The sequence below is a fragment of the Bombina bombina genome, chromosome 4 (assembly GCF_027579735.1).
Source record: "Bombina bombina isolate aBomBom1 chromosome 4, aBomBom1.pri, whole genome shotgun sequence".
NCBI lineage: Eukaryota > Metazoa > Chordata > Amphibia > Anura > Bombinatoridae > Bombina > Bombina bombina.
The window spans coordinates 529,007,299-529,022,667 of record NC_069502.1 but is presented as its reverse complement, the minus strand read 5'-3'; the positions used below and the strand labels follow the sequence as shown (position 1 = coordinate 529,022,667).

General features: G+C 38.2%; 1 protein-coding gene across 8 annotated transcripts in view; it reads right to left on the bottom strand.

Moving 5' to 3' along the window:
• MYO6 (myosin VI) overlaps nt 1–15,369 on the bottom strand; it is a 635,235-nt gene that overhangs the window by 215,087 nt on the left and 404,779 nt on the right. For all 8 annotated transcript variants that reach the window (XM_053710463.1, XM_053710457.1, XM_053710460.1 and 5 more), the window contains exons 15-18: nt 15,269–15,341; nt 13,093–13,220; nt 9,715–9,810; nt 529–699 (exon numbers count right to left, since the gene is read on the bottom strand). In XM_053710463.1, the coding sequence (XP_053566438.1) occupies nt 529–699; nt 9,715–9,810; nt 13,093–13,220; nt 15,269–15,341 (468 nt within the window). The remainder of the gene's footprint in view (nt 1–528; nt 700–9,714; nt 9,811–13,092; nt 13,221–15,268; nt 15,342–15,369) is intronic.

Sequence of the window (15,369 nt, the reverse complement as noted above, 5' to 3'; positions counted from 1 at the left end):
CTAAAGACATGGATCTACTATGCAAGGTGACAATTATGGGAGATAAAAGGATCGAGGGTCCTGCCAAGAGTTTCACTGTTGTAAATCAGCTCTCATGAAGGTGATCTACAAAGCAGCTGGGCATTTAGGCTTACATGCTAAGGGGGTTCAAGGGGATAACTAACATAGGAAAATGTTAGTGTGTATATTATATATATATATATTCTTTTTTTGTTACGCAGCAGTGATTTAACACCCTGATTAACTATATGAGTTTCTGGCAGTCAAGAGGCTAATTTACTGCTCCAACTGTGTTATGTGTTGCAAAATTCTTCATTTTCTTCCAATTTAAAAAGAAACAATATTGTATATCTGTGGCGTTTCTTTTATTTTCTAGTACAGTTCTAATAGCATCTCATTGGTGAATTGGTTTCTACTGTAATGGAAACAAAATCTGATCATAATTTATAAATGTGTTGGCTTTATGAATATTTGTATACAAAGGAAACACTTAAGGTGTATTAAAAGATTGTGATGTGCAGACTGTACCTTGAACTTATTGCCAACGCTGATGAAACTAAGTTTTCCTGTCTTCTGTTTGGTATCTTTGTGATTATTGGCAGATTCGAATAATTCCCGTATAAATTTATCCTTGGACTCGCATATGAGAGATTCAAGGGACATGTGCAGAGCATCATTATTTTTTTCCACAAACTGTGTCTGTAAAAATAAAGAGAATACAAGAATCAAGGACACTGAAAAAATAAATATTGCAGCATTCACTATAAACTGCCAGAACTTATAGAGACATTCTATAGCAAAATATCACATGCTGTAATTTATTAAAGCATTGAATATTTGCATTATTAGGCATAGCTTACTATGTGTTTACCCCCTCCCCACAAACAAAAAAGTTAAATACATAGGTAAAGTCCCACTTGGGAGCTGGAAGCTTTACTGCTCCTGAGCAGAACATAGTCAATGAGCCAATCAGGAGCAGGCGTCTCATATAGCCACCAATCACCAGAGGTTTCCTGCTTAGAGATTGAAAATTAATCAATCCTGATTGGGATATTACTTATGTGGGTCACCCTTTTGCAGTCATAAACACATTTGTAAGCTAGAGTCAGTAATGCAAAGATTGCACACTCTAATGATTTAAAATGTGCAGTTTTTGCTTTAGGACCCCCCTTTAACTATGAAACTGAATGTAGTAAAACAGAACTAAGAGGCAGGACTCTACATATCACAACTGTCACTTTCTTGCCAATGGAGATATTGAAAAGATAAAGTTGAATGGTGTCATTTTTACCATATTCAGCACTCCACTCTACCGCCATCCGAAACACAGCACAACCCTGAAATGATCTACATATATCCTCTACACAAGACCAGCAGCTGGCACTAAACGTAAATCTTCATTCTCAGTGGGACTAGTTAGTATAGAGGATGCTGATACCTACTAGCAAAAATGTGAAGGGGCACAAATCTGAACGGCTTTACATAGGGGAATTTCTTAGGAAGAACTATGTGAAAAATCATTTGAGAAAAGAACACATGAGATGGTGAATATTTTGTTATTTTAATGAGACATTTTTAAACTTTCTAGTAAAAATCCCTGAACCAATATGAAAAATGAAGCAAGGCATCTGGAATGCTGATGTGTATTGCGTTACACACCCTTGCTCTCAGGAGAATGCTTTGCGTTATGCCAAATGTTCTTCAAGTTGCAAGAGCACTGGATGGCAGCACTATTCCCTGCCAGTTAGTGTTACAGATGCCTACCTAGGTATCTCTTCAACACAGAATATCATGGGAACGAAGCAGAATTGATAATAGAAGTAAATTGGAAACCTTTTTTTTTTTTTAAATGGTAGGCTCTGTCAGAATCACAAAATAACATTTTCCTAACCCTTTAACAAACAAGCAAATTAGTAACTTTTGATGGCAAGATAAAGTGGTGTCTGGAAAAAAAGGTTTTTAGTTTGATTCTGAACTCATCCACATTAGTTAGCTAAAAACAATAAGAAACACAATTCATTCCATTGCATTCTATGGCCTAGATTTAGAGTTTTGTCGGTAACGACCCGCGTAGCTAACGCTGGCTTTTTTCTGGCCGCACCTTTTAAATACCTCTGGTATTGAGAGTTCACAGAATGGCTGCGTTAGGCTCCAAAAAGCGGTGCGGTCCGCTCGGCAGATTAGGGGTTAATAAGTGTAGGCAGGTAGAGGCGACGTTGTGGGGGGCAGATTTGGGGTTAATAAATATAATATAGGGGTCGGCGGTGTTAGGGGCAGCAGATTAGGGGTACATAAGGATAACGTAAGTAGCGGCGCTTTGCGGTCGGCAGATTAGGTGTTAATTATTGTAGGTAGCTGGCTGCGACGTTGTGGGGGGCAGGTTAGAGGTTAATAAATATAATGCAGGGGTCGGCGGTGTTAGGGGCAGCAGATTAGGGGTACATAAGGATAACGTAGGTGGCGGTCGGCAGATTAGGGGTTAAAAAAATTTAATCGAGTGGCGGCGATGTGGGGGGACCTCGGTTTAGGGGTACATCGGTAGTTTATGGGTGTTAGTGTACTTTAGAGCACAGTAGTTAAGAGCTTTATAAACCGGCGTTAGCCCAGAAAGCTCTTAACTACTGACTTTTTTCTGCGGCTGGAGTTTTGTCGTTAGATTTCTAACGCTCACTTCAGCCACGACTCTAAATACTGGAGTTAGAAAGATCCCATTGAAAAGATAGGATACGCAAATGACGTAAGGGGATCTGCGGTATGGAAAAGTCGCGGCTGGAAAGTGAGCGATAGACCCTTTCCTGACTGACTCCAAATACCGGCAGTAGCCTAAAACCAGCGTTAGGAGCCTCTGACGCTGGTTTTGACGGCTACCGCCAAACTCTAAATCTAGGCTTAAGTCAGCTATTAGCATTTTGTCACTGTGCACTAGGTTTTAGGGCTTTATAAAAATATGATAACAAATAGGCTCCTCGTTACACTGGGGAATGCTGAACATACAACTAATGTGTAAAAAGAACAGACTATCTGCAATGCATTGGACACTGGGTAAGCTAAAAACAGAGGGACAGAGGTATATTTACAAGATAACCAACCCAAAAATCTAAGATCTTGATCCATAAGCTTAGAGAAAAGCTCTTGGCCTGTGACCTGCAACATCATTGCTTAAAGGGACAGGAAACCCCAACATTTTTTTTATGATATGGATAAAACATACAGTTCTAAACAACTTTCCAATTCACTTCTATTATCAAATTTGTTTAATAATATTGTTATCCTTTCCTGAATGAACAACATTTCACTACTGGCAGCTAGATGAACATATCTAGTTAGCCAATCACAGGAGACACATATGTGCAGGCACTAATCAGCAGCTAGTTCCCACTAGTGTGGAATATGTGCATATTTATTTTTAACAAGGGATACCAAGAGAGCGAAGAACTTTTTTCGAAACTGAAGTTAATTTAAAAGTTTCTTAATATTACATGCTCTATCTGAATCCTGCAAGGTTAATTTTGACTTTCTTATCCCTTTAATCGTGTCATTTATCAATGACTTGGGCATGCTAATGTTAAGAAGACTCACATTTCCAAAGTAATGGGTCACAGAATGCATGAGGAAAAACAAATCTCATGCAGAAAATGTGCAAAGATGGTAGTTTATGAAACATCACAAAGTTGGCAGGCATTGTTTAAACAGGAGTGGGTATCTCATGCATTCCAAAATACAGATGTGGCCAAAAGTATTGGTAACCTTCTACTTATTAAGTGAAACGCACAATTTTCTCTGAACTAAGTAAAAATTAACAAAAGTATTTGGTATCCGCTATTCTTTATTTAAAATGTAAAAGAACAGAAACTTCACATATTACTTTAAACAGTAAAACAAATGAGAATGACATGGACAAAAATATTGCTACTCTTAATCTAATATTTTGTAGCACAGCCCTTGGAGACAATCAATTTCTTTCTGTAGCTCTGAATAAGATTTCTGCACTTTTGAACTGAGATTTTGGCTCATTCTTCTTGAGTAAATTACCCCAGTTCTCTCAGGTTTTATGGGTGCCTTTCCCAGCTTCAAGTTTCAGCTCTTTCTTCTTCAATCTTTCGTGGAAGGGATGGTGTTCTTGTCTTTGAAAGCTTCTTTTTTCCTTCTGTAAACATGGAGTTGTTGTGATTTGCCAAAAAGCTCTACAATTGTTTTGTCTGCCCAAAAGACTGTGGCTTGTAAACATGTAGTTCTGTTCCAGTCTAACTTTTTTTTTTGTGTTTCTCTTTTAGAAGTGGGGTCTCCCAACCACTTCTACCATGGAGACCATTTTCATTCAAACAGAGCTGGATGGTGTGACCTGAAACTGTTGCACCTTGAGCTTCAATTAGGGTTGCCACCTCGGCCATGTTTTCCTGGACACTTATGAGTTACACTTCCTGCAAGGTGTGCAGGGAGGAACCTGAATAATGCTGTCCAGGATCACTATTTTTTTGCTGTCCAGCAGCACAATGCATGTTTCCTCTGAACACCCTGCAGCATGTGTAACTCATAAGTGTCCAGGAAAACATGGCCGAGGTGGCAACCCTAGCTTCAATGTTGGCTTGGATCTGTTTTAAAGTTGTCCTTGGTTCCTTTTCCACCATTCAAATAATCTTTCTCATCATTTTTGGGCCAATTTTCCTTTTGCAGCCACGTCCAGGGATATTGGCTACAATTCAATTTGCCTTAAATTTCTAATAATATTGGCAACAAGAATGAACATCAAGCTCTTTAGTAATGGTAGCCTAAATGTTGACAAAAAAATGTCTATTACCTTATTTCTAACCCCCACAGACAACTCTCTGGTTTTAATTCTCTTTTCCAACAGCAAGTGCTTTTCTCCATTTAATCTGGCAGAATGATTAACAGATTGAAGACACCTGTTACTAATTTAAAATATAATTTATGCTTACCTGATCAATTAATTTCCTTCTTGGCTGTGAGAGTCCACGAGAACATTCATAACCTATGGAAAATACTATTCCTGGCCACCAGGAAGAGGCAAAGATACCCAAACAAGACTATAAATACCCCTCCCACTTCCCCTACCCTCCAGTAGTTCAGCCGAGGATAAGGAAAAGTGAAGAGAGATACAAGGGGAACAGAGGTGAAAGAACAACTGCCGCACACTAAACATTAGCATTTGGGTGCAGACATGGACTCACTGCCAAGAAGGAAATTAATTTATCAAGTAAGCATATATTTTATTTTCCTTATATTGGCAGTGAGAGTCCACGAGAACATTCATAACCTATGGGAAAACCAACACCTAAGGTGTGGAGTTCACAAATGTTTGGGAGGGAAAAGTAGGAGCAGCCCTAAGTACTAGGCACTACTGGTTGTAGAACACTTCTCCCAAAGGATGCCTCTGCTGAGGCAAAAACATAAAATTTGTAGAACCAAATAGTAGGCACAGCACAAGTAGAATGTATCTTGTTTTTCAAAGGGGGCTCTTGACCCGCTTCCAAGTAGGCTGTACTGATCAGACGTCTCAACCAGAAGTAAATAGTAACAGCTGAGGCCTTTTGCCCCAAAAATGCTTGCCAGTATACAGGATGAATAAGCAAGAAGATTGACGAAACTCCTTATTAGCGTGAAGGTAGAACTTCAGTGCTCTGATCACATCCAACAGTCTCTCCTTAGAAGATGACGGATTAGGACAAACTAAAGGAAGCACAATCTCCTGGTTGATGTTACAAGTATTCACCATCTTAGGTAAAAAGCCTGCTTGACTCCTCAATACCGCTTTATACTGATGAATCACCAGATACGGAGGATCACACATCAAAGCTTAAAGCTCTGAGACTCTGCGAGCAGCGGAAACTGCCAAAAGGAGGACCACTTTCCAAGTAAGTAACTTAATATCAACAGAATGCAGAGGCTCGAACGGAGTTTACTGAAGAACCTTTAGAACTAAATTTAGGCTCCATGAAGGAGCAAGAGGTTTGAAAATGGGTCCAATGCAGACCAGCGCCTGAACAAAAACTCTTGAACATCTGACAGACTAGCCAGTTTCTTGTTGAATAGAAAGGGCAGAGATGTGAGCCTTGATAGAACTAGCGTCGGCTAGAGAAACTGAAGAATATGTGGAGTGTTTCCTCTACGCCAAGAAAAACCTTGCTGGTCGCACCAGCGTAGGTAAGTCCTCCAGACCCTACAGTAGATGTGTCTGGTAACAGGCTTACAAGTCTGAATAAGAGTATCAATTACACTGTCAGAGAAAATCAACAATCAACCGTTCAATCTCCAGGCAGTCAACCTCAGAGTATCTAGATTTTGGTAAAGGAATGGTCCTTAAGTCAATATATCCTGACGAAGAGGTAGCCGCCAAGGATGAGCAGATGAAATTGTCACCAGGTCTGCGTACCAAGTCCTGCATGGCCATGCAGGGGCTATCAGAATTGATGGTATTCTCTCCTGCTTGATCCGGGCAACCACGTCTTAGGCACTTTCTCGCTCCTCTGACACGTTTTGATGAAAGGAACAAAATCGTCCCACTGAATGGTTCTTAGGCTTAGGGGTCAATTTATGAAATGTCTGGCGGACACGATACGCTGTCGGCATTTAACATTGCACAAGCATTTCTTGTGAAATGCTTGTGCAATGCCGCCCTCTGCACATTTGCAGCCAATCGGCCGCTAACAGGGGGTGTCAATCATCCTGATTGTATCTGATCAGGATGATTGCAGTCTCCCACCTAAAAGCTTCTTAACTTAAGTTTCAGGTGGACCTGAAATTTCGGGGGGGAGAAAGCAGCACCCGCTGCTGGTTAAATCTACACCTTAGACTTTTTATCCTGAGGACTGTCTGGACTGTGGCTATGATGGAGTCCAGACCCGGACCAAACAGGGACTTGAAGTAGAAGGATAAAAGTCTAGACACGTTATCCGCTAACAAGTCCCTCCTAGCCAGTACCACAAAGCTAGAATTCTTAGCATTAATGTAAATAATTTGCAGAATGGCAACCTCAAAGAAGGCATTCGCCATCTTAGGGATTAATATGATCCTGGATCTCCTCAAGGTGAGTTTCCACAGTAACCAGATCCCCTAAGGATTCACATCAGAACTTGGCTGCCCTCGTTACAGCAGCTATTCCTACCGCAGGTTGAAAAAGGGCACAAGACTAGAGAAACAATCTTTTGAGATGTCCCTCAAGCTTTCTATCTAAGGGATCCATAAAGGAAGTGTTGTCCTCAAGCGGGATAGTAGTGTACTTAGCCAATGTGGATATAGCACCATCCACCTTAGGGACACTGTTCCAAACTTATGTGTGGGTAGCATGAATGGGGAATAATCTCTTAAATGCCACCGAAGGGGCAAAAGGAGTCCCTGTCTTTTCTCACTCATTAAGAGATTATTTCAGAAATAATGGGGATAAAGGGAAAATTTCTGGGGCCCTAGGCCTAAACACCGATTCCTAGCAGGCCGTAAGGTTTTTAGATAGATGGTCCACCCCTACCGTGGCTGTGTCGTTCTCTGCGCCACACTTTGGGGTAGCAGAGGTCACATCCATGGGCTGTTGGACAGGGATGTCTGCATCAGCCGAAGCCTGAGAAGCCATAGTAGGGCCCACTGGAAACCGTGCGTGAGGGAGCTTGGGCCTCCTGAATAAGACGTCAGTACATATGTTAGGCAACAATTGCAGAGTTGTGCCGGAGGGTTCACTGTAATTAGTTTGAATAGTATCGAGTCATCCATTGTACGAGAAAATAAATAATTGCGAACAGCACAGTCGGATATCTGGGCCCCAAAGCACCAAATGACTGTCCCCTTGCAAGTCCTGTTTAGGGCATCTCATCACCTCTGGTCTGGCTGAGCTGCAATGCTACCACTCTCCACAGGACTACTGCGCAGTTGATCTGAAGCGGAAGTGGCATAAAAGTGTTGCCTACGACAGGAAACAGCATCACCACCTCTAAAACCCAATTTGCCCCCTGTATGTGGCTATCTGACTTTGACTGTGCAAGCAAGCTGTACTAACAAAGCCTTTCTGCTTGACTAATACGTCTGGAGTAATGTCTAATTGTTAGTACTTGACCATACAATACCAGCACCTCGGTGCCCTATACTTTGGCTAACCTCTGCGGCCTGTATCAAAACATGGCCTGCTGTCCATAGTACACCCTTTAGCCTATCAGTGGGTATCCTGCACTATATCAGTGAAAGTGACTGGGAGCAAGCGATGCCCTCTAGCGATGACCCTGACTGGGTATTATAAAGTCCAAGATAGGACAGAATGCTTGTCATTGACCTGTCTGTTAATGTTCCTAGGTGCAGTCCCCTCAGCCTTATACAACTAAGGCTGGGACACCAGAACTCCTGTCTTTTTATAACAAGTTAATGCCTCTCAAAGGAGATAGAAATGTGCACAGAAAACATATTCGAGTGCAGGGACAAGACTTACACCACCTCTTTATTAGACAAGTTGCCATGAAAGAGCGGACAACTTACCTATCATGAGTCTATAATTTAGTATGAAACACACCGCATTATCAGACAGGGGATATAGGTTAAACTGGAAAGAGGCAAAGGAGACCCAGCATCGACCAGTATTATATATACCAATATTCTAGTGAGATTTATATAAATATATGGGGCTCTACTTAACAAATTCATGTTAAACTTAATTTCTTTTTACAGAGCACCTCTCTCTACCATCCTCTAAGATACGAGGCAAATAACTAGTGGAGGGTAGGGGAAGTGGGATGGGTATTTATAGTCTTGTTGGGGTGTCTTTGCCTCCTCCTGGTGGCCAGGAATAGTATTTCCTATAGGTTATGAATGTTCTTGCGGACTCTCACTGCTAATAGAAGGAAAGAGAATAGTCTGCTTGAAGTATCCCTACAAAACAATTCTTTATTAACTTCCAAAGGGTATCAATAGTATTGTCCATGTATTTTTAGAATGTCTTTATAGAATAAGCAAGACTTTTCTCCACACATTGTGTACAATTGCGCAATGTATGGATGACAAAAGATATTTTAATTTCAACACTTTTCAGGCTGAATGGTGCATTATTTGATTAAAATGCAAGGGTACTGATTCTTTGAAATGCAAGGGTACCAATACTTTAAAATGCAAGGTTACCAATACTTTAGGCCACACCTGTATAGCCACAAATTAGATGCTTCAGAAATAATACTGTGTCTGATGCTCTTGTTGAAAACACTGATATGTAGGTAAGGGTTAATGATTGAGTTCACAGACAGCAATAGAGCTTAAATTTCCATTTTTACACTGAGGGGCAGAGTTGCTTCCATTTTTATAAAATATTTTTTAACTGTCATTTCAGATGCCTTAATTAAGAATCAAAGGGGGACACCGCTGGAATGAAAGAACCTTCAAAAAGAAGTACTGCAATTGTATTAAGTATTGTAATAAGTATTGAAATTAAATCAAGCTATCACTACACCTCAGATTACTCTTCAATATCTTCATAAATGATAAAGAGATATAAACAATACAAGTTTTTGGAAATTATTTTAAATATATGTTTACATTTTGCAAGTGTTTCACTATATAGTGCTGCAATTTTTTTTACAGTTTTTGTGTGGAAAGAAAAGAGGAGAGTTATAACAAAACCTAAAGCTACCAATAGAAAACTTTATCAACTGGTAGTAACAACAAGCATTTCCGTTAAAATATATACACACACACACAAATCAATCAAAAGAAGAAAATTAGGCTTACTGTTTCATAACACACAGCTCCAGCAAAATGTCTGATAATAAAGCCCTCGTCATCTCGAATATTCCTGTGAACAGTTAGTTTAGACTTTCTGGGAATCTGCAAAAAAATAAATTAAAATAAGAATACTGCAATACACATACATTTTCTACTCTCATTTAAAGCATATATTGTTACACATAATTAGCAAGCACTGAACATGGCAAAGCCATACACAGTGGGATTCAAAAGGCAAAGCAATAAGATGAATATAAAAGCTATCTTAATCAAAATAGCAGGAAGAAAAATCGGAATGCAGCTTGTTATCAGGTAAAATAGGAACTTGGTAAGAATTAAGTCATGGATATTGCAGTATCTTGCTGCACAAATGCTCCTGGAAGCACATTGAGAAAATAATATTCCATTACCAAATAAGCATTCTGCTAAAGGCAGCACTGTGAGCTAGATTCTACCAATTATGATTTATCAATGCTGTGTTTCATTTGTCACATAAGGATAAGAAGGTAGCTTAGGTCTGGAATTTACTTTTTGCCTTATAAGTTACAGATGCACATACTTCATACTAAAAAAAGCTACTTTCTCCTTCAGTGTATCTTAGCAGGGTTACATATGTAAACAATCATAAATTAAAGGGACAGTCTACTCAAGAATTGTTATTATTTAAAAAGTTAGATAATTCCTTTATTACACATTACTCCGTTTTGCATAAAAAAACATCCTATATTAATACTCTTTTTACCTCTGTGATTGCCTTATATTTAAGCCTCTGCCGTCTGCCCCTGTATCTCAGTTCTTTTGACAGACATTAATTTTAGCCAATCAGTGTTGACTCTTGAATAACTCTACAGGAGTAAGCACAATGAACTAGCAGTGTCTAACTGTTAAAATGCACTGAGATAACAGGCAGTTCAACAGCTTAGACATTAACATATGAGCCTAACTAGGTTTAGCTTTCCACAAAGAATTCCAAGAGAGCAAAGCAAATTTGATGATAAAAGTAAATTGGAAAGTTGTTTAAAATGGCATGCCCTATTGGAATCAAGTTTAATTTTGACTAGACTGTCCCTTTAAGTAAAAATAAATAAATAAAATAAAATAAATAGAAAACAATGCTTAACCTAAAATTGAATGTTTTGATTTACACCTGAAACAATTTTGTGTTCACAAAGTGTAAACGAGGAGAGTTCAATGCCAATTCTACATGGTTACAACCACACAGATATTTGTTCAGTAGATTTCTCTTTTCTTCAATACAGATGAAACAGATTACTTCACCCTGGATTAAAGCAGAAATATCTACATACTAGTTTGTTTTTGGCACTTGAGTTGGATAAATCTGCTCTATAACAAATTACTTTATCAAATTGCTCTCTCACAGGGCAAGTGGTTTATGCAGCAGAAAATGAAGGGGGTTTTCATAATAATGCTTTAGAATTTTTTAATCCTACAATATAATGCCTTCAACTAAAGCAATATAAAAAGGGAGAAGGCTGATGTACTAAACAAGTTTTTTTATTCAGTATACACAAGAGAGGAACCATTGGATGATACTTTGGAACAAAATAGAACATGCCAGTCCATATCATTAACTGGGTTATGTTTAGAGGATATCAGGAAAAAACTGGATAATATATTACAGTAAATAAAACTCCAGGCCCAGATGGAATACACCCAAGGGTGTTAAGGAAACTTAGCACTGTTATAGACAAACCACTACTTTTCAAGACTCATTATCCTCAGGCATGGTACCCCAGGATTGGCGTAAAGCTGATGTGGTGCCACTCTTCAAAAAGGGAAGCAGGCATGATCCAGGAAGCTATAGACCAGTTAGTCTGACATCAATAGTGGGGAAGATATTTGAAGGGATTATAAGGGATTATATTGATGAGCATATTCGTGTAAACAAGATTATTAGTGCTAATCAGCATGGTTTTAGGAGAAATAGATCATGTCAAACAAATCTAATTAGATTCTATGAGGAAGTAAGTAAAAATATAGATAAAGGGGAATCAGTTGATGTGATATACTTAGCTTTTGCAAAGGCATTTTATACAGTGCCACATGAGAGATTAATGCACAAAATTAAGGGACTGGGAATAGCTGAAAATGTTAGCTCATGGATAAATAACTGGATAAAAGATAGGAAGCAACGAGTAGTAGTAAATGGATCATACTCAGATTGGACAAAGGTAATCAGTGGAGTCCCCCAGGGATCAGTACTGGGCCCTGTTCTTTTTAATATTTTTATAAATGACTTGGAGCAAGGATTAAATAGCGACATCTCTATTTTTGCAGATAATACTAAGTTAAGCAAGGTCATTAGGTCAGACCAGGATGAACTTTCATTACAAAGGGATCTGCAAAAATTAGAAATATGGGCAAGTAAATGGAAAATGAGATTTAATACGGGAAAATGCAAGGTTCTACATTTTTTAAGTAAAAATAAGCAGGCAACGTATTTTTAAATGGGACAAGACTTAGCCAAACAGAGGAGGAAAGGGATTTGGGAGTAGTAATAGATAACAAGCTAAATATGGGTGCACAATGCAGGGCAGTGGCTTCAAAGGCTAATAAGATACTAGCGTGTATTAAAAGAGGCATTGATTCAAGGGAGGAAAGCATAATTCTGTCACTATATAAAGCCCTGGTAAGACCTCACCTTGAGTATAGAGTGCAGTTCTGGTTGACCGATCGCAAAAAAAGATATTGCAGAACTAGAAAAAGTCCAGAGAAGAACCTCAAAGCTAATACGGGGATTGGATAATTTAACCTATGAGGAGAGGCTAGCCAAACTGGGTCTGTTTTCGTTAGAGAAAAGGCGCTTGAGAGGTGACATGATTACTTTATATAAATATATTCAAGGCCGATATACAGAGATGGCAGAAGCTCTGTTTATTCCAAGAAAATTGTTTCTGACAAAAGGTCACAATTTAAGGTTGGAGGAAAGGAGATTTAATCTCCTGCAACGGAAACGTTTTTTCACTGTAAGAGCAATAAAATTGTGGAACTCATTACCAATGGAGGTAGTGAACGCCAATACCCTAGATACATTTAAAATAGTTTGGATACATTTCTGTATATAAACAAAATTCATGGATATGATTGCTAGTATTAAATGGATCGCCTTTTAGTGGGGTTATTTAAGCTTAACTGGAGCTTTTTGTAAGTATTTTAGATTTGTATAGGTTGAACTAGATGTACTTCGGTCTTTCTTTAACCTTATCTACTATGTTACTATGTTAAATATAAATACATTATTATGGACTAGGATATTTGTATTTAGACAGATGGTAGCTAGAACTTCTACTGCAGTCCTCAAATGCACCTTTAAATCTACACATAGGGCTGTTTCCTAATCACCCAACAAGTGAATTAACTTACAGTGAGGCGGAAATGGTCCTTGTGCTTTTGATGCACAGTTCCAGTAAAATGTTGGTCACTTGGTTGGGGAAGACGGATTTCTTCATCAAGGATATCAAGGACACCAACTAATTTTGCTTCAATCAGATCTGTAAACCAACAACTGAGGTTTTAACCACATAAGTAAAAACATTATAGATATGAAGCATTTAAAAACACATTGTTATACAAATATACACATATACACACATATAGACAGATAGATAGACAGACAGATATGTAGTGAATTAACACAGTGGAAGATGCTAAAAATTATTTCAAAGAACAATCATTTTGGCTAAGTGAATTGCCGATTTAATTTAAACTTTGTTGCTATGTCATAAAGAAAAACACACAAAAATGAAGAGATACATTTGGGCAAATTTGGCATGACTAGGTAAATTAAGGACGTTTATATGCTAAATGGGGTATTAAAGGAACAGTGAATTTAATCTTTCATGATTCAGATAGGGCATACAATTTTAAACAACTTTCTAATTTAGTATCATTAAATTTGCTTTGTTCACTTGGTATCCTTTGTTGAAGGCTAAAAATAGGTAGGCTCACATGCTAATTTATCAGCCCTTGAAGGCCGCCTCTTATCTTGGTGCATTTTTTTAGCTTTTCAAAGCTATACAGAGCTAGTTCCTGTGTGCCATATAGATTACACTACACTGCAGAAAAAATAAATAAAGGGAAAGGGAGGGATGTGGAGCTACACTACAGAAAAAAAGGTAGGTGGGGGATGTAAGGTCCCTAGATAACAATTCCGGGGGGGGCACTACACTACAGAAAAAAAAAATATATATATATATATATATATATATATATATATAAATATATATATATATATATATATATATATATATATATAATTATTTATGGGCATTGGCAGACAGCTGCCAGTACTAAAGATGGTCACAATTAATGGGAGAGGGGTGGTTAGAGAGCTATTTGGAGGGGATCAGGTAGGTGGGAGGGTTGAGGAGGATCACTACACTGCAGAAAAAAATATATAACAAAAAAATATTAAAATAATAATAATAAAAAAAATAAACTGCATACTGGCAGACTGTCTGCCAGTACCTAAGATGGTGGTGTAACCAGTGGGGGATGAGGGAGAGAAAAGAGCTGTTCGGGAGGGATCAGGTAGGAGGGTAATCTCTACACTAAAGCTAAAATTAACCTTGTAAGATACCTGATTAGCCCCTTCACTGTCGTGAATAATAGAAGTTTGGTGCAAAGCTGCAATTAGCTGCATTCTAATTACCAAAAAGCATTTATGTCTGCTATTTCTGAACAAACGTTGATCCCAGAGAAACTTTTACAATCATTTGTCATGATTGCACAAGCGGTATGTAAATAATTTCAGTGAGAAACCCAAAATTTGTGAAAAGTTGATTTTTTTATATTATTGCATTTGGTGGTAGAATGGTGGCATTAAATATACCAAAATGTGCCTAGATCAATACCTTGGGTTTCCTACTTAAAAAAAATATATATATATAGTTTTGACAGGTAAATACAAAAAAACAAGGCTCTATTTCTGTTTAAATGTAGTAATTGCGAAAATTCTCAAGTATTTTGGGCATGTTCTTCTATGAAAGTCCCAGTAGCAAAGGGGTTAAAGGTAAAGTCTACACCTTAGTCATCTTAAAGTCTTACCTTAGATTAAGCTGCAAATAGCCTACTGCACCCCTTTCTATATCATTCAGCAGAAACAGTAAAAAAAATATTTTAAAATGAATATTGTTTCTGGACATTTTGAAATGGCTGTCAAGGTTAGCCCACTAATGACATCACAATCTTTGCAGCATCTAGGTACTCTGCTGAATAGCATTGACAATCTGTTGAATCCAACTATTGAGTCTTTTGTGATTGGATGCCATATACAGCCCAGATCATGTCATCAGTGGGCTGAGCTTGGCAGCCAATTCAAAGTGGCCAGAAACAATATTCATTTTAAAATAACTTTTTTACCGTTCCTGCTGCATGAAAAAGAAAAGGTGCAGGAGGCTATTTGCAGCTTAATCTAAGGTAAGACTTTAAGACAACCAAGGTGTAGACTGTCACATTAAATAAAATTTTCTGTTTACAAAGAATATTACTTATATAATGACTAATATATGCAAAATATGAAAATAGATTTATAGCAAACCTATGCAGTCTTGGTTATCCACATAGTGCACTTCATTAACACCAAGGCCTTCCTTCTGATACAATTCTTGTTCCTAAAAAAACATAAGGCATATGGTATGA